General features: G+C 44.8%; 1 protein-coding gene across 7 annotated transcripts in view; it reads right to left on the minus strand.

Moving 5' to 3' along the window:
• Positions 1–1,770: 1,770 nt before the first annotated feature.
• PPFIBP1 (PPFIA binding protein 1) overlaps positions 1,771–21,719 on the minus strand; it is a 119,446-nt gene continuing 99,497 nt past the window's right edge. For 4 of the 7 annotated variants that reach the window (XM_040594765.1, XM_040594764.1, XM_040594762.1 and 1 more), the window contains 14 exons: positions 21,348–21,377; positions 19,966–20,137; positions 18,434–18,466; positions 16,018–16,159; positions 15,609–15,737; positions 14,773–14,923; positions 13,420–13,531; positions 13,187–13,275; positions 8,376–8,498; positions 7,441–7,566; positions 6,401–6,589; positions 5,668–5,847; positions 5,245–5,310; positions 1,771–4,494 (listed from right to left, as the gene is read on the minus strand). In XM_040594765.1, coding sequence (XP_040450699.1) covers positions 4,408–4,494; positions 5,245–5,310; positions 5,668–5,847; positions 6,401–6,589; positions 7,441–7,566; positions 8,376–8,498; positions 13,187–13,275; positions 13,420–13,531; positions 14,773–14,923; positions 15,609–15,737; positions 16,018–16,159; positions 18,434–18,466; positions 19,966–20,137; positions 21,348–21,377 — 1,629 coding nt within the window. In that variant the 3' untranslated portion in view covers positions 1,771–4,407. The remainder of the gene's footprint in view (positions 4,495–5,244; positions 5,311–5,667; positions 5,848–6,400; positions 6,590–7,440; positions 7,567–8,375; positions 8,499–13,186; positions 13,276–13,419; positions 13,532–14,772; positions 14,924–15,608; positions 15,738–16,017; positions 16,160–18,433; positions 18,467–19,965; positions 20,138–21,347; positions 21,378–21,719) is intronic. The other 3 variants (XM_040594767.1, XM_040594766.1, XM_040594763.1) reach the window with 1 other exon arrangement.

A 21,719-nucleotide genomic window follows, 5' to 3' on the forward strand; every position in this document is an offset into this window, starting at 1 on the left:
TGCTCAAAACTTCATTTGATCGATCTCTCCTTCTGACTACAGCTGTTGTGCTCCTGCCACCCAGGGAAACACCTTCTCCGATGCACGGGCTGGTCAGTCCGGCTGCTGCCCTTGGGTCCCCTCTCTAAGAAACAGATCATGTCTTACATATTACGTGTCTTTTCTTCCACAGGTCTTCAAATGTGTCATGGGCCCATCTCCATTCCTTCAAGACCTTCTCAGAGGGAACATGCTGCTGCTTCTCCTGGTATCTCTGACTGTAACTCTAATTTCCTTTCTGATCAAAGGTTCTCCATCACTTAATACTCTCCTTGCTGACCACGGCTCCAAATCTACTTGCAACTCAGGAAGCTTTTCTTCTTAGCTGCCTCAAAGAGCACAATCTTCTTCCTCCCAACTGAGGATAAAGAAGCTCAGTAGGAAAAGCTCTTGCTGCAAAAGAAAATGCCAGAATACTATGGTGAAGCATAAAGTATGCACTGAGCAATCATAACAACAAAGCCGTGCAAGGTATAAAAAGTATGCAGGTAGAGTAAGTGCAACTTCTTTCCTGAAGGGAAAGCCAGGATGCAACAATACCTAGTGGATGGGAATCAGAAGAGTAATTCCAGAGGTTATTCTGGATTAATTCTGCATTCCTAAGCATATAGGTAATGTAAGCAAACGGAAAAAAGCTGGGTTTAACCTCCATAGGCTCTTGAGCGATACACATCTATCTTGTCCTCATCACTGTAAACAAACCGACAACAAGTTTATTATACTCTAGGTTTCAAAGTGTTTATCCTCATGGTTCCCACTGAAATGTTGGGCTGGTGAATAAAACCACAGAAATTAAGGTCAGGAGACAGGGGTTCTGCATTTTCTGGTACGTTATCTGGGCTACACTGGGCAAAACATTGATCCATCAACTGTACCTGCACCCCAGCAACAAAAAGTACTTTGGGGAAGCTCAGCTCCTGTTGGCAAAGTAGCTGGAGCACCTCTGACTGCTGAGGGCTCCACAGGCATGAGGAGGGGAATGACACCTGGGACCAGAGAGACGGGTGCCCAGCAGCTCATGATACAGATGGATAGCAGTTGAACTCGGGGCCTCAGCGCCGACCTCTCTAAAGCAGCACAGTCATCAAATGTGGACTCTCATGGCTGACTGCTAAAAAGTCTGTCTAAAAGACTGACGTCTAAAAAGTCCATCTACTTTTTAGATGGTGCTTTTCACCCGTCTGGATGCTCGAGTCCCCTCTGTATTTCTGTGCAAGCGCGGACATGCAGCTTCTAGTCCCTAGCAGCGTTCTTCCCTCCTCCTCCTCAGGACAGGAGCAGACCTACATCCCCCACGGAGCAAGCCACATTCGCCTGCAAATGCTTGAAGCCGGAGGAGCCGAGGGATAATACATGCCCATGAGGTGCAGGTGCCTACCCCCTTGTCCAGCTGGGCTGCAGGGCTGGCCAGCTGCCCTACCAGCCCAACACCTCCCACCACCAGCCCCTGCAGGGCCAGCGTGGGGCTGCCCGGGTGCCCCCTGCACACGTGCCAGTGCCCGTTTCTCACAAGCCCATCACTGCCACGGGGCGCAGCGGGGCTGGATTTCTTAGCTGTCAGCTGAGTCCTTCTGCAGGCACTATCGACAAACGAACTAATGAGTCCACAAAAGATGGGTGATTTTGCCCCTTCTCCTTCATCTTTTTAACAGAACAAAATGAGCTTCCTAGGAAAATAAAAAGGAAAAGACGACAACACATTAAAAAGGAACCAGCTTCCAGAAACACTTGGCATTTTCCACAGACTTTATTGGATTTTACATGGCAATACACAGTAGTTACATTGCCCTCCTCAAACACGCACAAATTAAAATACCCCGGTGGTATCAACTGTGTGCACACGTGCGCAGTAAGCTTTCTCACTTTATCACTTGCTTTCATATTCCACCCCCATAAAACAACCAAGGTTCAGATGATAGGCAGCTGCAAGGGGATGACCTGGCTTCCAAACAGTGAGCGCAGGGAAGGATTGTTCAGAGCAGAAAGCTGCTCACACTGGACTTAAATAAACCATCATCTGCCATTGTTGATATGGTTGCTAATAGCACTGGACTGAAGAGAAATCAGAGAGTGTTTGTGCCTATTTCAGCACATAATGTTGCGTCGCTAGCCCCCTTTTTTCTTCCCCTGTGAATATCACAAGTCATGTTCACTAGCCAGTGTCTAGCGAGAGTGAACCTGGAAGAATACTTCTGCTCAGAAGCCTGCCCCATGTCTTCCCAGTGCTTCTGCAGCATTAGGGAGAACAGGGTCTTAAGTTCAGCTTACATGTAAATAATACCCATATGCAGAGTATCCACAGAAAGAGAGCCCTGAATTCACATCCCCAGCATCTGCACCCTAAAGCTGATGGCAGGCGTGACAAACATGTTATCTCTGCCTGAATAAAATAGCTCAAACACCCCCAAGACTGCAGAGGAAGAAACAAGTGGCCACAAATTATTGGCAGACAGGAATTAGTCAGGAACACTGAATAAAGCACCAGTTGTGATCTGTTTGTAGACAAAAGGTGAGCAGCACAAACTCTTACGTATACATTATGGATTGTTTGCCTGGCTCCAGTTAATAAAGAGAAAAAAGCAGCACCTGATATTATGTACAATACAACCAGTCCACATCAAATTTTTCACCTTGGTACATATGTAATAGCCTACACTGCACATCCTTCAAAGAACCAGGCTGGTAATAGCTCATCAGGTTTCAATAATATAATGCTAGAATATGTCTCCAATCTTATCCCAACATCTGATGGGAGCTCCTTGGGAGCCCCTGAAGGAACATTTCTTCCTTTCCTAGCTTTGTTGATAGTGTTTCAGGAATAACCACAAAGTCTGTGCCAATCTAACATCCCTTGCACCACACCAGCAACGTGTCAGAAACAATCTCACTTCCAGCAAGGAGAGCAATGAAATGAGCGACAAACGCTTGGTAAAGCAACACACCACTGCAAGGAACAATTCCAGCTGTACTTTTTTTTGCCTTTACAAAGCAAAGAAGCTTCATGCCATTGTGCTACAATACATGCAATGTTCAACACCATACGCATAACCACTGTAATAAACAGTTCCTTTTTTTGTTTTGTTTGCTTTTGGCTAGGACACCTCGCGGTACTGAAAGTCTGAAAAAAGATTTCCACTGGCTAGTTAGGATTTTTAAAAATCTGATGATCTTCAAAAGCAGAGGAGCTTTACTTTAAGAAGGTAAAATGATGAGCAACATGTTTGATATTTGAATTTTGGAGGAAAAGTCCCACTTGAGGTTTAATATTATGAAATAATATATTTCCTATACATTTCTCTATATAACTTTATTTTTTTGCAGCTACATCATCTTTACATTAGTCACAGCACAGAAATATCCCTTCCATACGCAGGGAGTACTCTCAACTTTAAGGAAATTTTTTAAGTTGTAAGTCACAGAAGTTTTAATAACCTTGTTTGAATGCTATAACTACTGCTGCTGGGAACAAGAAAGAAGATGTTTTAATACGTGCAGTTTCCGTAGGAGTCACTGCTAGAAGAAATGTGCTTTATAATTGTTTCATCCCAAATGGAAGATCATTAAACTGTGCACTTAGTAAAAAGCAATGAAAGCAAACAGTTCCAAAGGTCAGCCTGCCTTTTCCAGTAACCAGCTGGTCTGCAAACTGGCATAATTTTTTTACAACCCTTTCCCCTTCCCCTACACCTTGGACTTTCCATCACTCTATCTCAGAAAATTTAAATTTTTGCTTTTATACGTAGTTCATATACTTCTTTTTTCTTTTTCTTTTTTTTTTTTTTTTTTTATAAAACAGTATAAAAATAAGAGCAACAGTCAAGAACTACCAGAAGGTTTATGCATGGCAAGGATGACTAAAATCCTACATTGGATACTGTAGGAAGGGCAGAACTGGTATTTGTGCCAAACAAATGCACTTGAAAAAGAGCAGTAATGTCTTTTTTCAGCTGAAAGCCTAGAGAAAGCTGATGCATGATATCTACAGATGCAATACTTCTACCTAAAATCATCTGTTATTTTGAAACAGTATAAAGGGTTATCTGAGGCTGTGAATAAGCAAAAGGAGCACTATCATACCACATACATTTAAATGCAACACTGAAACATATCACCAGTTTGTACATTAAATATAGTAAAAACAATTACCATTCACCAGTGTCTGGGTGTTTCTTATGGCAACTTTAGAGTAGGCACCTTTTTTTTTCCTGCCTTTTTTTTTTTTTTTTAAATCTCTGTGCCTGCCAATGTTACTTCTAACAAACAGAAGCAAGAGCAATGTAATGTACATGATTTGCTGCCCGTCACGTGTAATGATGACGTTTCTTGCACATAGAGAAGTGAACCTTTGTCAGTGCCTGGTGGTTACTGTCACACGTTAGAGTCCTCATCTGTTATACTGGTGCTAGGAGAGCGAGTTGCAAAGTCTTTAAACATTTCATCTTCTTTCAACATGTGCTAGAAAGGAAAGGAGGGAAGAGTCAAGGTTCAGGCCCTCACAACTGAAATCAGGAACCCAGGATGGTCCAGCCCTGCGCCTGGCAGCAAACATCGCTGTCAGCCCTGCCAGCCACTGCTTCGTTCTGCTGAGGATGTTTTTCATTCACACTAGTGACAAACCAGCTCAGTGCTGTCTGCTAGCCCTAACAGCTCGGGAAGCACAGGCTGTGGCTGGGCTCCCACCCAGAAAATGCACTGTGAACCCCAGCTGGAGCTCACCACCCAAGGGCAACCCGCTAGCCTAGAGCCAGATGCCACGTCCTCTGCCCTCCCCAGGGGTCAGCGAGGAGAGCTGGCAACCACGGGCCACTGCTCCCTGCTGCGGGAACAGGCAGGGATCTTCCTTCTCTTTTCCCTTTCCTCTCTGTCCCCATACAAAAACCAAAGGACCTCAACTGTTCTGATAAGTTCTGATAAGGCTTTGCTACACCCATAATGTGCACAGTATTTTATATACTTTAGCCCTCAGAGACCAGTGGCACTTCACGCTATCCAAAGACTAGGTCCTGCTATGCACTGGAATCTGTCAAAGCAATTGCCCCCAAAACTACAAAACTCAGCTGCTTGACAGAGTCAGTAATAGCAAAGAGAAGTTGTACTCAGTGTATTTGTATTACACAGCATCGCTACTTAGTAGTGGCAGCTGGGAAGGGGTTTATACCCATCTCACAGAGACCTTATTCCACAAACCCCACTTTCAAGCCTTACAGTCAAGTTGTTGATGCCTTCAGAAAACGCTCCTATTTGCCTCACTGTCCCTTCTGAATCTTCCATCTATAAAAAAACCAGATAATGAATAATAAATCAATAATAAATTCATTGTATGCCATGAGAGAGTGGCAATTAAGTGCAGCACATAATGTAACTGCTTGATTACAGCTGACATGATCAGAGCAAGGGAGGAGCGTGACATTTTGGGAGAAAACATTTATGGCAGAGTAGGTCCTAAAAAGGCTGCATTCACAGCTTGAACCTCCTTGGGCTGAGAGACCTTTGTTAGCAATGCCGTGTGACTGCAGGAAGTCAGGACCTTCACAGGCCAAAGCAGACAGAAGGCTTCCCTGGGGAAAGGAAAGTTTTCCACCAAACCTGACAGCACAGTCAGAGTCCAAACTGCTCAAATGGACTTACCTGCTCCAGTCTGTCCAAATCATCATCATCATATACTCGGATATCCAGGCCAGGCTTAAAACCCTTCTTTGTCCCACTTCCAGATGCCCGCCCCAGCTCCATAGGACACACATACTCTTCCACATCATCTTGCTTCTTCTTCCTCAGGCTCCCAAAATTGCTGAAGGCAAGTTTCTTTGGCTTACAAGTGGAGAGAAAATTGACAAGAAGTTAGAGAATCAGCAAAGAATCAACAGGTTGCTTACCCTCGCACTGGTATTTCAGTGATGAAGGGTCAAACCCCCACTGCTCTCCTCAACAAAGACCTTCCGAGTAGCTGTATTTCACGATAATTGCATCTGAACGGACAAGATGTGTCCCCTCATTCTACCATTAAGACACCACCATGTAAAGGATCCCAAATGTGATCAGAACCCTACTGCATTAAACCATGAGCATACAAACCATAAGAGACAGTCTCCCTCCTAAATACCTTATAGAACAGACAGAAGGACAACACATGAGTGCTACCTCTTGTCCGTGCACATAAGAGGCTGAGATGTGGTGTGTTCATGGCAGACCCAAGTGTCAAACCCATTTGTGCCGAGTCCTGCTCTCGTGCTTCTTTCATTAGCAGTAAGCTCCCCTTCTCAGACCTTACTGAACTGCCCTCCAAACGTGGCTAAAACCAGCACACTGGAGATCCAAATGTCGGCCTGTAAGCTGACACACTGACCCAGAACAAGTGACCAACCTTTACTTTGGCAGTTGCTGTTAGGAGGACGTAGTCTGGGGACTCCATGGCTTCACGTTTCTGCTGCTGGGCCTCTTGCCCGATGAGGAGGTTGAAATGAGTTGCCAAGTGCCGTCTCAATAGTGTCTTGTTCGGTGGGATGTTCAGCAGCTGTGCCATGGTTTCTACATTGAAACGAGGCTCCAAAACCTATTAACACAGAGAATCCAGCTGAAGCCAGTACTGTCTGATGAGCTCTCAAAGACTTCATCAGGCATGCCTATCTTGGTCACTTCCTAAGGCTGTTTTGGGGTTTTTGTTCGTATTTTAGAGGAAACGTACAACAAAGAGGGAGAAAAGAGAGTTAACTAGTTGAAGGATTCATAAACCACTACCAGGCTTTCCTTCTGGAATTGTAAGTAGAAACATATTGACAGGTAAGAAAGGAACAGATAAATCCATGCTTAACTCTTAATGTGCGAAGCTGCCACAAAATGTTTACCAACCATCCTCTTCAATTCTGGAAAACACAGCCTTGGAAATGATGCAAAATAAACAGACATTAAATGTTTTGGGCAGGGATATACCTCTCAATCGCCACAACAAATTTCTGCAAGTGTTAAGTCTCTTGTCTGGAGTATTTGATGCTGTAACAATTGAAAACAATCCCAGCTGGACATTGAAATCACAAGTTTTACAAAAGTAACAAGCCTTCTTCACAAAATAAAACACGTATCCAGGTCTAGGAAGGAAGACGGTGGCTGTTTAACAGCACGATAGCAGTGTACTTCATTGTGGAACAGGAGGTGAGCACCATACGTACGTTAAATCCTGAGTGGAATATAGATAATGAAACCCATTGCTGCCCACACTAATCCTGCCCAAGAAGTTCATGTCCTTTGAACTACGGAGTAATAAATTTTGATAGCGACTTCTTACTAAGCAGAATAAGATAAGGTGTGTGCAGCAAAGGTGTCAGAACTTTGCTCCAGTGATTCCCAGCCGTTTTTTTGGGTTTTTTTTTTTTCCATAAAATGGAACAGGCCAGCCTAACGCCTTACCATCAGTCCCCCATGCACACCGCTGCCCCGCAGGTTAGGTGCATACTCTGCCAGATCAACGGAGCGTAACCACTCCATCACGCGATGGTTGGTCCACTGGGTGACCTCGGAAGGTGTGACGTTATTCTGTGAACAGGAGGAACACGCAGTTAAGAAGACTTTCCAGCTCAGCTGTCCCAGCCCCAATCATTACTGAAACAAACCTCTCCTGCCCTTAATGAATGCAAGTCCACTTTGGAACTGGATAAAAAAGCTTTTTGGATTGCTATCTTGCAGCAATACCAACATGGAGATGGGTCTGGACAGTGGGCAGGTCTGTATTATGCTTCATGTCATTTGATTATCCTGCTGTGCACTAGGACTACCTGCAGTTTCTACCAGCAGAACTGAAAATTTAGTTAGCTCTGTAAGCCGCCGTGCTTTTTTTGCAGATACACATTGTGAATCTAAATCCGAGAGTCTGGGTTGCTTCACCATCCATTGCCCTACGCAGCATACGCTGCTTCCAAAACAAACTGATGGCAGTCTCCCATCTGGTAACAGGGCCAAACTCCTTTTACACAAAAATTTTTGAGACAGCCATCAATTTTCCAGAAAGTTACATAAGACTCTTAGTAAGAAGTGGTCATGGAACTCAGTGTTGAAGATGATTTATGGTCCAGACAGCACATCAAAGAAAACAGCCAGCTGTTGGCTAAAACGTAGGATACTTGGCGAAGGGGGGCTTGAGTCTGGGGCCACAGCAGGTGGAGGAAGGAAAGTGGTGTTCCAGGTAGTGATGGCAGAGCATGAGACTGGCAGAACAGTATGAGGAAAAGGAAACCAAAAATGAAACCGAATGAAATGGGAAGGAGAAGACAGAGCAGGAATAATCAGAAACACCAAGGAAAAAACCCTAGAGGATTCCTCTTCACAGCTTCACCTTAAAGCAGTACCTCGTCAGACGGCCTCCTGCGCAGACAGTTGGGCTCAAAGTTATTTATTCTCAAAACCTGAATGGCTCTTTTGATGCTGAGGTGGTGGAGGACACTGACAACTTTCAAGGACAGCAAGTCATCCTGTTGAAGAGGAAAGGGGAGTCAAAGAACATAGATGTACTTACTGGTGGAACCAGCACCTGACTGGAGGAGACTGTTTCGGATGTTGGCTTAAAATGGCACACCTGACACATTCCAGGGTAGGATTTTAATACACGAGACACGTGATTAATGTTAAACCACCTGTCCTAAAATAAAAGCTTCCCATGTTGCACTGCACTAGCTCCTGGGCAGTGTTCTTCACATAGGGAACAGAGCTTAGTATGAGAAACCTGGGGTAACAAAGAGCGGAGAGGGTGAGGTGACACATCCTCAAGCAATCCGATCAAAGCCAGGACAGCTTTCCAGACACCGCATTAGACTCACTTGGCATTTGTATTTAATCCTGCCGAAAGTTTTAACACCACAAACATCCAGTTAAGAGTTTAACTGAAAACAATAAATTACCCTGAAAATTGACCACAACTGCAAAAGATAAACATTTTTCAAAACGGTTGTCACAAGTGATGGAACGATGGACAAGGTGACCCTACCCAGGGCTGCGGAGAAGTTCACCTTAAGACTCCTTGGCCCCATCTCACGATCCTTGTGTAGCTCCTACCTTGCACAGGCACCTGCTGTGGTTCAAGGGAAGGGCAGCAGGTTGCCCAGGAGTGCCAATTCTCCCTCGTGTGCCAAGGGAGCACACTGGACACAGGGGCAGCCTGGCAGTGCTGTTACACCACACCATCTTCAGCATGGAATGAGCCACTTCTCACATGTCACAGGGCAAGAGCCTGCGAAGGCACAGCCACACTCCTCCCCTGCAATGCACCCTACAACCATGGAATCATTTGGGTTGGGGAAGACCTTTAAGATCATTGAGTCCAACCATTAACCCAGCACTGCCAAGTCCCCCACTAAACCATGTCCCTAAGCACCACATCTACACGTATTTTAAATACCTCCAGGGATGGTGACTCAACCACCTCCCCGGGCAGCCTGTTCCAATGCTTGACAACATTTCAGTGAAGAAATCTTCCCCAATCACCAATCTAAACCCTCCCTGGTGCAACTTGAGGCTGTTTCCTCTCATCCTATCACCTGGGAGAAGAGACCAACAACCACCTCGCTACAACCTCCTTTCAGGCAGCTGCAGAGAGGTAAGGCCTCCTCTCAGCCTCCGGTGATACTGACAAAAGCAGCTGGCTCCTTCTCCAATAGCTCAATCCTTGCAATTTTTTTTACTTAAACATTCATCTCATGGGGCACTTATTTTATAGCTCACACAGACGAGCTGTTTAGGCTCCTACCAGTGCCTATGGAAAGTGTCAGTTCGTGCAATGCCAAGGAAAGAGATGGTGCCTCACAGCACCCCCCTCTCTCTGCACTGGCCACAGGGCACAGCCAACCGCCTCTGGCTGAACAGGTAGCTTTTAGATGTCAGGAGCTGGGAGAAATTAGTTCCTCCCTTTGTGACTACAGTAGCAAGCAGGAGTTTTGCTTCGGCTCCATTAAAGCTCCCTTTTCTCCCTCTTGTACTCGGGGCTCCTTCAAACCGCTGAGGAGGGGTGAGACAGAGCCTTCTGGCACCCAAGGGGGCTCAACTCACAGGACACGTGGACAATGCCGAAGGAGACAGAAGGTTTAGATTAGGCTCACAGGTTAAAAAAGGCTGCTGGTGCTACCCAACCCCCTGACGTGCTGACTGGTTTGCAATACATGCAATGCAGAAGGTGTCACATTTTGCCCACCTCTCATTTCATTCCAACGCATAGCCCCAAAATTCAGCATTTCAAAACCAAAATAATCATATTCTCTCTCATTTAGGGAGCCAAGCCATGAAAAGGAGGAGTATGTGACAGGCCTGGCTAGACCTCCCAGCTCGCTGGCTGTGGCTGTAGCTCCAGAGCAGCGCTACAGAAGAAAAACCTCCCCTGCACTGCAACTTGGTCACGTGCTGGAGACTTGCACTCCTGCTGAAGTTCAGTTGTAAATCAGTCCTAACTGTGCCATTAAGTGTCTCAAAGTCCAATTCTCTGCTGGTGCAAGTTGGCTGACTTCGACAAATTTATGCATCCTTGTGCCAAGATTAATCTGGCTTAAAATGTTTTAGTATTACTTATGGATTTTATTTTGCCAGAATATTTAAGAACAGATTCTTCCTTTACCCAAACATTTCACTGCGTTCAGCTAACCTTATGATGAATCTAAGACTAGAGTTTCTATGTCGTTTTCTGATTTCTTTATTATAAAATAATAAATATTTGCTATTATTTATTTTGAGTCAGAGTAACTTCACAAGATTTTAAAAAATATTTCTTTCATACTTTGCATACAGCTGTATTTAGTTGGTTGTTTACACTGAATCTGTTATAATTTTATGGTCAAAATCTGTTGAAAAATATCCCCAGTGATCTACAATTAAAGGGAAGTGACAGGAAGAATATTTATTTAAAAGGCAAAGCTCCTGCTATGCATCCCTCCTCTGTTCACCTATTACTTTTCTTTTTTAATACAAAAAAGACCGACTGTTGAATAATACAAGTCCCCTTACATTACAGCCTGTGCTGCGTCTGATCTGTGTTCAATCCCCGTTCAGTTAACACCGCGGTAGTAAAGTCTCTCAACACAAGATCAAGGTCAACGGAGCCTACTGGCATCAGATCACCGAGACTTAAGAAGCAGAAGACAGAAACTGCTTCCTGCTTTTATATTAATGTCTGGCCTTGAAACACCAAAGGAAACAAACTACATAAGCAGTATTTAACATTTGACCGAAATGGACTCAACAGCAAAGTCACGCCAGGTAGCCAAGGCAGGTCAGTCCCGGGCAGCGGCTGCGGTTCCTCAGCAGCACTGTGCTTGTCTCAGGGGAGGAGAGTTCAGTGGATCAACCCTAGGCTTCCTCCTGGTGCTGTTGTAAAGCCTATACAAAATACATGCAAATGGGGCATAAAAGGGTAACTTTTACTTTGTCCATGTCATGGCTTGTGAGAGAACAGGAGCGTGATTGATTTCAACTTTGTTATACAGAAGAGATTAATATCAGCGCTGCTTAGTTTGCATCTGTGTCTCCACAGAGACGAACAAAGATCTTACCTCATCTCACCTGGAACATGACACAAAGGAAACCTGCTGGGTTGGCTTCAACTAAAAGCTACTAAATGTAGCCTGTTTTCAAACAAGCTGGCTCTTAAAACTCCAATTTTCTTCAAAGGAAATTGCTTGGGTTTTATTCACCTGAACATCCACATGAATAGGTAAGTAGACCGAATGTTTGCTCACTGAAGAAAAAATTTCCACCTACCTCTATTAGTTAATTAACAGCAAAGGCCCAGCTGCATGAACTGTGACCACAGATTTTGCACACTTCTGTGTATTTGCAAACACTGCCTGAGCACACCGGTGTCATGCACAACTGTTAAGCACAAGATTGCCCATTTCTCGTGCATGAGCCTGTTAGCTCTTCCACCTTAAGACAGTATCTTTTAAAGCTGAAAAGAATATAGGAAGTACTTGCAGGTGAGTAGTAGTATCAGAGCTTCTGTCTTCTATCGGTTACAGCTTTTGCTTAACACAGGACAGCCACTACAGTTTCAAAGGGTTCTTTAAAGACTGCAGTGGAGCCCACAGACAAGTACAGCATTTTGGCATGTCCTTTTTGGGGTAGTGATGTCTCTGACACTCTGACCTCCCTCAGCCTTCTCCCTACAATCACCCAGAAAATTTGAAGACCCAATTTATGAACAATTCAACAGAATTGAAATTATTGTCCCATGAGACACATGAGACGTTTAGCTGTTGGAGAGAAGTCTGTACTTTTGGTACACTACGTGTGCAGAGGCGTAGCCTCTGCGATGCTGCAAAAGCGAGTAAGCTCCAACCTTAGCTTACTTGCAGTACATTCAGTCATCTGGGGCAGAACTGACATGTGGAGACAGCAACCATGTGGCCCTTTTATGTTCCTCTTTAAAACTTTTAACAGTCCCAGAGTAATGCACAGATGGTCAGCCAGCCTCCAGAAGGTGCTGACCTTCTGCTCGAGGAAGCTACAAGCCCGATAGCTGTGATCCAGCTCTCTGGCTCCTTGTGGACACTGGATCCCCTAAGACTGGTTCTGCTCTCCCTGGATGGACACGAGAATGGCTGGCTGCAACACAAGAGCTGTCTGAGCAGCCACAGAGCCCCCACTCATGGGGCCAGCCGGGGTTTGGCCAGTGGCCGCTGCCCCAGGAGGGCTGAGGGAGAGTTGGCAATGGTGGTGCCTCTTCCCCAGCCAGAGCCATCTGTCTCTTGGGGTCAGCTGCTGCCTGGACCCCTCTTCCCCTCCACAGAGCAGGGGCAGGGAGTGCGTTTGGGGCCAGGGCTGCTGCCAGGAAAGGCTTGGGGGCAGCTGAGAGGAGGGGAACACGGGAAGGGGAGAAGGCTGTTCACCGAGGCACATGGCAGGGCACAGCTGCTTGTGCCCTGGGGTGCAAAAAAGGTTGCTGTCGCTGGCGAACTGACCCAAAGGGAGCAGGAGGAACACGAAGGCTGGGATGAAGTTGGAGGGCGTTACATTAATTTATTATCAATGCAGTTGCAGCAATAGGCGCCGTGAAAGCAGTTCTCTCTCTAGTCTCACCTGGTCTTTAGTGAGCTATCTGGAGGTACATCAGTGTGCATTAAAGTGGAGAGAAACTGAGAACATGAAAAAGGTGTCAGGAAAAGAAAAGCCATTTACTCACCACGCTCATGTAATGCAGCATTCGGCCATCCACCTTTCCTTCATCAAACTGGGTCTTATACTGGGGGAGGCCAATGTCATCCAGCCACCCTAAGGCAGAGACACACAATCATGTTAGTCTGGTAGCCAAGTTACCTAGCACCAGTTAGTTTTCTTCTCATTCTTTGAGCCCCAAATTAGCCATGATTAGGAGCCCTATCTAAAGTTGATCTTCAGCATGTAATAAAATCTTACTGGTAACCCAGTGGTAATCCAGTTTTCCATGATTGTTTTCCTCTTCAGATCCGAGTGCCTGCAGAGCAAGCTGAAGCTTCTTCCGATGCAATGGGTGCTTTATCCCAAGCTCCTGTGAAAGGAAGGAAAGCAGCCAACCTAGAGACAATACTGTATTTTATTTCTCCCTCTGCTGAATTACAAATGGTTTCATTGAGTCACACTGTACACAGCAGTTGCTAGTGACTTGGCAGGTGTATTTTCTATTTGCTGAGTATCAGCATCATTTTAGCACATGTGCAGCACTAGGGAAGTGGTGGATTAATTTCAAAATGTGGTGGATTACAAACTGTATGAAAATGTCAGTCATGATATTCTCATACCAGGTTAAAAAAATCCCACAATATAAATCATATTAGCATTCCGAAAAATACTTGATGGGATTACTTCCCTCCCTCCCACTTTGGCAGGTAAGGTTGAAAGAATTGGTTAGTTAAGAGCATATGAAGGTCCCAGGAATTACTGAAATTTAGTACTGCTTCCAAATGCATAACACTTTCCCAGTTTACTCGCAAGTGCAGCCATTCCAGGATCTCTTCAATCCCATATACACTTTCACCAGTGCTTGCTAGGTAATGTTACCTCTATGGCAGCACTATACACTCTAACACTATTGCAGGCCACTATGTTCATATCACGCTTTTCTTATTCCAGTTGTAGTGTGTCTACCAACTTTGAATTAGCCTAATAGAGAAAACAAGCTTACTATTTGGTGAGGAGAGTGATTTTTTTTAGAAGCTGAACATTCAAATGTTAGCAAATACTGTGGATTCAAAGTATAAATCGAATCAACTATTTTTCTGTTTCTAGTTGTAGAAAAAAGACAATTCTGTAACGATTTAAGACAAAGAGACTAATCACCATGTGTGTACCAAATCCTCATTCCTCTTTGTATAAAATGGGCAGAAAATATAATCAGACCAAACCAGCAGCTTTTTACACCCTCTCACACAGACCTAAGATAACGGTACCACATATGAGTGCTAATGAATCAGGGCTACAAGCCCATATGATAATGAGACACTCTCATGTGCATATTTTTAGAAGGTAGCACAGCCGATTGCTATGTCCATGCTTAATGAAGTTAAATCACATAGGTGTAATTATTAGTTTCAGCACACAGCATTACATTTCTATGGAACTTCAACTAAAAAGAAACGGGTTTGGCATCACTTCATATGACAATATTTTAAAAATTCATCTTGTTTACTTCTTTATTTTTACTGGGTGCACCTTACAGACATGATTTACACGCACAGAAACAGCAATTTTTTTGTACGTTTAACTGAAAGCAGTGTTTGCAGTATTTCTCACCTTTTCCAGATCCTGCTGAGAAGCCTGGAGAAGTGTTTGCCCAGACAGTATCCAGTGTTTGCCGTTACTCATGTAAGAGCCTAGCCCTTGGTCCTGGAGCCAGTTGCAAACCTGCTCCTTTGTCCACTTTGCGAATGGCATGTCCAGCTCACTACAGAAGATTTTACCAAAAAAAAGACTGATAAATCCCGTGCCTCAAATCTCCTTTCCCCATATATAATAAGAAAGCCAAACCCTAAGCCCAATCCATGAGTTTTTTGTGGGAGTTGGGACAATCTCGGTGGGGGAAAATGTGCATCATAGCTGGCTATCAGGTGAGCCTCCCAAGGAAGAGGGTTTCTCTGCTTCTGAACCGTGAGCACCATGAACTGCGGATAGCTGCTGATCTCCTGCCACGATCACAATAAACATGGTCTGTTAATACTACTGAAAACAACCACTTCTGCCGCCTGAGTGGCTAAAATGCTGAACTGGGATCATAATGTTTCACTTTAGCTTTTAATACCCAGAAATGCAGCAAGAAATGTACCGGAGTAGTATCTGTCACTGCCAGGCAAGGGCTCGCACTCTGCTTCTGCTCCACACAGCCTCAGGGCTGCAGCCTGTGAAGCTGTGAGCAAGGCAGGCTCTGCTCAGCAGCATCACCACACCACCCAACCCACCTCAACTCTGCAAAGACCATCTCTCACAGGAGCGAATGGCCTGGGAGCCACCTGTTTCCACTTGCCAGGAGAGGGGGCATTTCACCTTGGCACTGCACTTATCCTTTGGACCCTATGCTTGACCAGAGCTGTCGGGAAGGCAAGCACCAGCACACGTGGCACCACTCGTCTTACTTGTGAGACTGCCCCAGGTCTCGAGACCAGCCCAGTCGTGGCCCCGCCGTTGCTCTCGTCCCTCCTCTTTTGAACTCCGTCTCTGACATGTCATCTGGATTGAAGGTGGTAGACTGACTTCTTTTAAGTCTAGTTTAAAGGAAGAAAGCATATTCATTTTTTGGCTGAAGAAAAGGCATGCTGCTATCACTGCAACCGATACAAGCAAGATCTCCTAACAGGGTTTGTAGCTGTTCTTCTACCTGCTACTGACCTGCTGTTCACTCTCAAATGGCACGCTGGCTCCTGCTCTTGAGACAGTAAACCATGGAGCCACAGGTTGGAGGGGGAAAAAGGGAAGACGTATTCCCAGCAAACCCCTGTGCAAGCCCCAGCTCTGGAGAATGGTCATTTCTCATCTTTTACTTACTTTCCAAATAACTTCTTGATCCCCCTGGCCTTCTTCTTGGAATCCGGAGAAGGTGGTGTCATCTGTAGACTATCAGTTTCTTTTGGGCGAGGGGGCAAGCCAGCCAGATCCAGGTGATCTGCAGATCCCTTCTCTGTTTCAGCTATTGCAAAACAAAAGCCCCATCAAGACCCACTTACACAAGACTGCACAGACACACTCCTGAACTTGGGAATAACTCTTGCTAGAATTATAGAGAGCCACCACGGTAAGAAAATGGGGCAAACAGGGATGGGAAAATCCAGGAGAAACATGTTCCTCCTTCATGGACCTGACTGGGAATACTCCAAGGCAGTGCTCTACAGCAGTTAAGTAAGTGCCTTGCATCCAAGATGGGCAAAAAACACCTTGTGAATCAATCACTGAATTAAACCTCAGGTTTACTCTTCCCTGGGGAATGCTCCTACAGTCCTTTCACAGACAGAGCTGAGGCATGTGGATGCCCAGAAACAATTCAGCGCTGTGGCAGGGAACCAAACTACGAGTCCCCAAAGCACAGAAAAACAGTTTTCCTGCAGGCATCTGTCCTAATAACCTGCACTACTCCCTAAGCTCCCCACCCAGGAAGTTCCAGCAACAAATTCTCATCCCAGGAGCAGGAGGATCCTTTTCCCCTCACTTCTACAAATTGTGGAATATTTTGTTTCTCTGCAGAGAAACACCACAGAGTTTAGGCTCTGTCTAAACTAGGTCTTCTGAGTGATCCACAAAGCACCTCTGATTAGAGACCAAACACATTACTACCCACTTTAAAAGCATTAAATCTTTGATCTGCAGCTGTTCTTTTCTATGACAACAAATCTGAGGGCTCCTGTCTCCAAAAGGGAAGTTGTCACAAAAGCTAAACTAAGAAAGAAGAAAACTCTTTTTAAGATCAATTAAAAAGAAAACTAAAGAAATTGCAGTTTCTACTAGGCTACGTTAGCAGAGATGTGCAGGCAAGTGCCAGACAGCTGAATAAAACTACCACGTGGAGTTTATGCCACCTACTCGCTGGGGAACAGTGATAGCACAAGCCTGTTCAGATGAAGCAGCTGTGGCAAGGCAGCCTGCAGCAGGCTGACAGTCAGGCCTGTAACCACTTTTACCATCTTTTAACACGGCTGTGTAATTAGACAACCATAATTTATATTTGAAATGGACTCTCAGACTTCCAGGAGAAAAGCACGCAAGTTATGTGAATCAAGGTAGAGCATATATTGCCGGGACACGTGGTCTCAAGCCACAGAGTTAATGCTGAGGTGGCCACAACGTGCCACAAACAGCAACAAACTGCAGGCTCCACCAGCGAACCTTTCTGCTAGGCAAACTTTAGACAATTCAGCCAGAATACATTTGGACACGTTCCATTTTCCACCAATGCTTTAGATGTTAGACCTTGCAGTGGAGCAACAAGGTCGCATAAAAGATTATTTCCAGGCACTTTCATTTGCCTGCTATGGAATATGGGGATCCTGCCAGTGGCAGACAGCACCAGCGCCGAACCAGGCTTTGGCATTTGTGGTTTTTGCTTTACTTGTATAAGAAAAGGTGCTAGCTTAGAAAAAACACATTTAAATGGCATTCTAGAGAGAGACTACCAGGTCAAGGGTGGATGCATTAGTAGCAGAGATTTGCGGGTATTGCAACGTTTGCTCTTCTACCTTGCTCCCTTTCACGCACTGACACAATCTAAGGGGCCATATGGGAAACCGAGCGGGCCCGAAGCACTTGGTCTCTTCATCAGCGAGGGGCACATCGGGTGGCTGTACAACCACCCGGACTGACTGACAGAGCTCTGCTTGCTAAGACCCCACAGGTCTTACCCACCTTTGCCAGAACCCACCCAGGGAACCCCCACATCACAAGACTGGTTTTTACTGTGTGCATGGCTCCATCCCCATCTGGCTCAATTATTTCTCATGTGTTTATTATATAACAAATATAATCACATCTTAGAAAAGGAATTATGTATCCTTCCTCTCAGAACTCTCCTGAGTAAACACCTGTGAAATACACCTCGTTCTCTGCTTTGCCACCCTTTAAGCTCTTCCAGGGGCTCCAAGACAAGTGACAACACAAAGGTGCCTCCCGTATTTAAACATCACCGATTCTCACCTGCTACCTCCGTCTGTGGGTAACTTTGTGCTCAAAGTTACGGCAAAGGTCTCTGCAAATTAACCCGCAATCTCTCTCATTAGTAGCAGTTACTGAGAAATGGCACAGCTGACTTAGCAGAGGGCAAGTGTTACATGAAAACTCCTTTTAGCAATGGACAAAAGTTTTGATGCATAGCTCTGGTGTCTAGTTCTTGTTTGGAAAGTGTGTGGCCATAACCAGCTGTTAGCAGCAGTCACAACACAGCGCTGGTACAGGCAGACATGCAGGATTACTATACCTAAAGTAGGTGCGCTTGCACTTCGACTGCGATCTTCAGATATCCAAAAAACGCACATAACCACACGCAGCACAACGGGAGAGAACACGCAGAGGGACAAGGTAAAACACAGTTCAAAACTTACATCAGCAAAATACATGACAAAGGGAGGGAGGTACATGAGACACATGCGCCACACACAATGCTGAGTTCACACAGAGATTAGGATTACCAATTCACTGTTAATCCCCCTCTCACAAAAAAAGAAATGCAGTAGAGTGCTATGGTGGAGAGGGTAAAACAGCACCGCAGTCACTTCGGTGCAGGGAGGTCACTTGCTCCGCAACACATCGGGCAGGTGACTCGCACGGGCTCCCGTGAGATGGCAAGTACCAGGACACCAGCTTTACAGATGGAAGCACTGCAATCTGGATAACATAAAGAACTCAAATTCACAGGACTCTGATCCAGATGGCCCATCTTCCAATCCTTTACGACAGCCACAAGTACTCCACTTTGTTAGACAAATTAATTTCAGGGTAAAACAAGTGATTACACAAAAACACACATGAAAAACAAAAGCAGACTCTAACCCTCAGAACAGATTGTACATCTACTCCAAGTAAGCTAGCAAGTTCCCATGCTATATGTCACAGGCAAATGTGGGGAATGTATAATAAATGTATAGGTATGTTATTTCTTTTGAACAAAATCTAAAATTGTCTTTGAGTAAGAACAGGAGACTCTTCTGCTCAACAAAGCAGAAGCTATCCACCTTCAATCTTCTGAAGATAAGAGATAAATTCCTAAATCTCATGCAAGAGAAAGCCAAGAACTTTAGATGAATGTCAGCAGATCTGATGCACAAGACTCACTTGACGCTTGAACTGGAACAGTGGAAAGACTGCTATAGCACAGCAGTGAATGCAAGTAGGATTTCAGTTGGTGGCAACAGCGACTTCTGCATTAAGCAGAACATTTTATTTATTTCTTTGTCACGTGCAAATGTCATCAAATGACAATTCCAAAACAATCCACTCTCCATTACAGGTCCAAAAATTAACATGAGCTTAAATAACTTGTCAATCCTGTTCCTGTTGTCACCATCTCTTTGCAGAGCTGCTTCAATACACATAAAATAAAAGAGGGAGACTAAGAACTGCTGCATCATTTCTGTACAATCTTATGCATCAATCTTATGAAAGATAAACTGAGGATGGAGCCCAGGGAAAAAACACCCCACAAATCCCATGTGTGAAGTACTGCCAGACAGCTAGCATTTCAAAACAGCAGCAATACACTGCAAGGTCCCAGGGGAGATATCACAGCATAGGCTGAAAAAGATCAAATGCTTCATTACATCAGTGAGAGTTTCTTTTCTGGGTTTTTTCTTTTGTTGTTGCTGTTTGGTATTTTCCAAACATTCCACTGAGAAAAGTGCCACCAAGTCACAGTGAGGCTAAGGCTGGCCTTCCTGCTTCTTAAGACAGTTACAGCTGTTGTTAAGACCCTTCAAAATACACAAAATCTGCATGCAGGTGCATGATACCTACCCAGATTGGGGGCACTCGCAGTCCTCTTGTTATTCTTAATCTTGAAAAAGCCTCGTCCAAATGAAGATCTGGCTTTACGGGTACCAAAACTGTCCTCGTCGCCTGTGCCACCATGAGAAGGGGACTTTGGAGGGAGAGTTGCAAAATTCTTACCTTCCACAGGAGGTTTAACCTGCTCAAGTTAGGTAAATAAAAGATTCAATGTCAGGGAATTGCAAGAGGCCTTTTGAGAGAGACTGCAAAGTGACTGCTGACAGCTAATCTGTAGAGTCCCTCTCATTTGTTACTACAAGAAAACAGAATGCAAAAGCCGTAAAGGAAAACATAAACAAGACTCTCATTCAAGTACTTTCACGACCCAGGATTACCATCACTACCTTCTAAGAGTAACCTGTCTTCTTTAAGATGTTTCTCAGCTTCTGTAAGGCTGGCTTACAGGTATGGAAAAGGTAAAAATACAGTCCTGGAAGGCTATGAACTTTTCTAGCTTTCCAGGGTTCCCGTCTCCCCCAACAGCAGCTGTAGGGGCAGTGGGAAGCAAAGAGAGAGACGAGACCCCCACAGTATACCCGTTGTCTGCCAAGTGTCAGACAGCTCTTTTTGTCCATCACTGCTCTGCAGCTTCAGAATTAATGGATTAAATGACTATGTCCATTGCCAAAGCTGAGAGGAAAATAGGTATCAAGCAAGGAGTATAAATGCCAGGACAGCCATCCTACACACCAGTTAACCAAGCTAAAGCACTAGTTTTAACCTTGCCAGTTGTTTCACTGTCTCTTTAAAAGAAGGAGGGAACAAACCAATTACGATCCAAATATGACCCTTCGGCTTTTGCTGAATCGATACAGCATTCACCCTACAGGTGGTATCTGATGTACACCACCTCTGCTCAGGTCTTCCTATAGGCAATAATTGTTGCATGCAAACTACAGCCATACGGTACCGCAGGGTAACTGTTCTGCAATGACAGTCTTTTTAGCAACAGAGTCTCTACTCACAGAAAACAATTTGGAAAGCCAGAGGCTTTTAAAGAGACACTAATCAAAGGTAATTACAGATTCAGTAAAATACTTAATGGTTAGCTTTGTTAATTACCTAGTGGTAGAACACACGGGGGAAACGCTAGCTTAGACAGCAACCTTATGCTCAACCAATTATGAAAGATAATCCATGTTTGGGAAGACAAGAACGTGTGAGACACTCTAAGCCTGACACTGAAGTGATGATGACAACCATCATATTAGTCCTCGCTCTCTTGTCTGCAGGTCTGCTATTCCTCCTCTGGAACTGCATGCTGCAATTTCACACAACTGAGCCTTTCAACACCCGCTCGCAGTCTGTGTTTCTCTGTGTACACGCATGAGCACGCACACACACGTTACCTCTGTTGGCTTCTGTGCAGACTCTCTGTCCTGTTTGGGAAAGATTAAGAAAGACATTTAAAAAGCCATGATTTACAGCCAAATCATTACTGAATTCATTATGGTTACTCAGAGTTAAATTCTGACTGGAATACCCTTCCCCACCTATTTTTTGTCCCCCCCAGATAAATCTCTCCAGAGCTGTATTTCACACAGGTTAATTCTTGCTTTCTTTGAGGTCAGTGAGCTGGCAAGAAAATATGGTTGCTTCGGTTTACTTTGTAAAGGATTAGCTGTGTACGTAATTAGCGACATGCCATCTGTTAAAGCACTAATGGGCACAGCTGGCTGAGGGGACCCAAAGCAGGAATCAGACAGGGTGGAAGCCATGTA

Source organism: Falco naumanni, chromosome 5, assembly GCF_017639655.2.
Source record: "Falco naumanni isolate bFalNau1 chromosome 5, bFalNau1.pat, whole genome shotgun sequence".
In the NCBI taxonomy this organism is placed as follows: Eukaryota; Metazoa; Chordata; class Aves; order Falconiformes; family Falconidae; genus Falco; species Falco naumanni.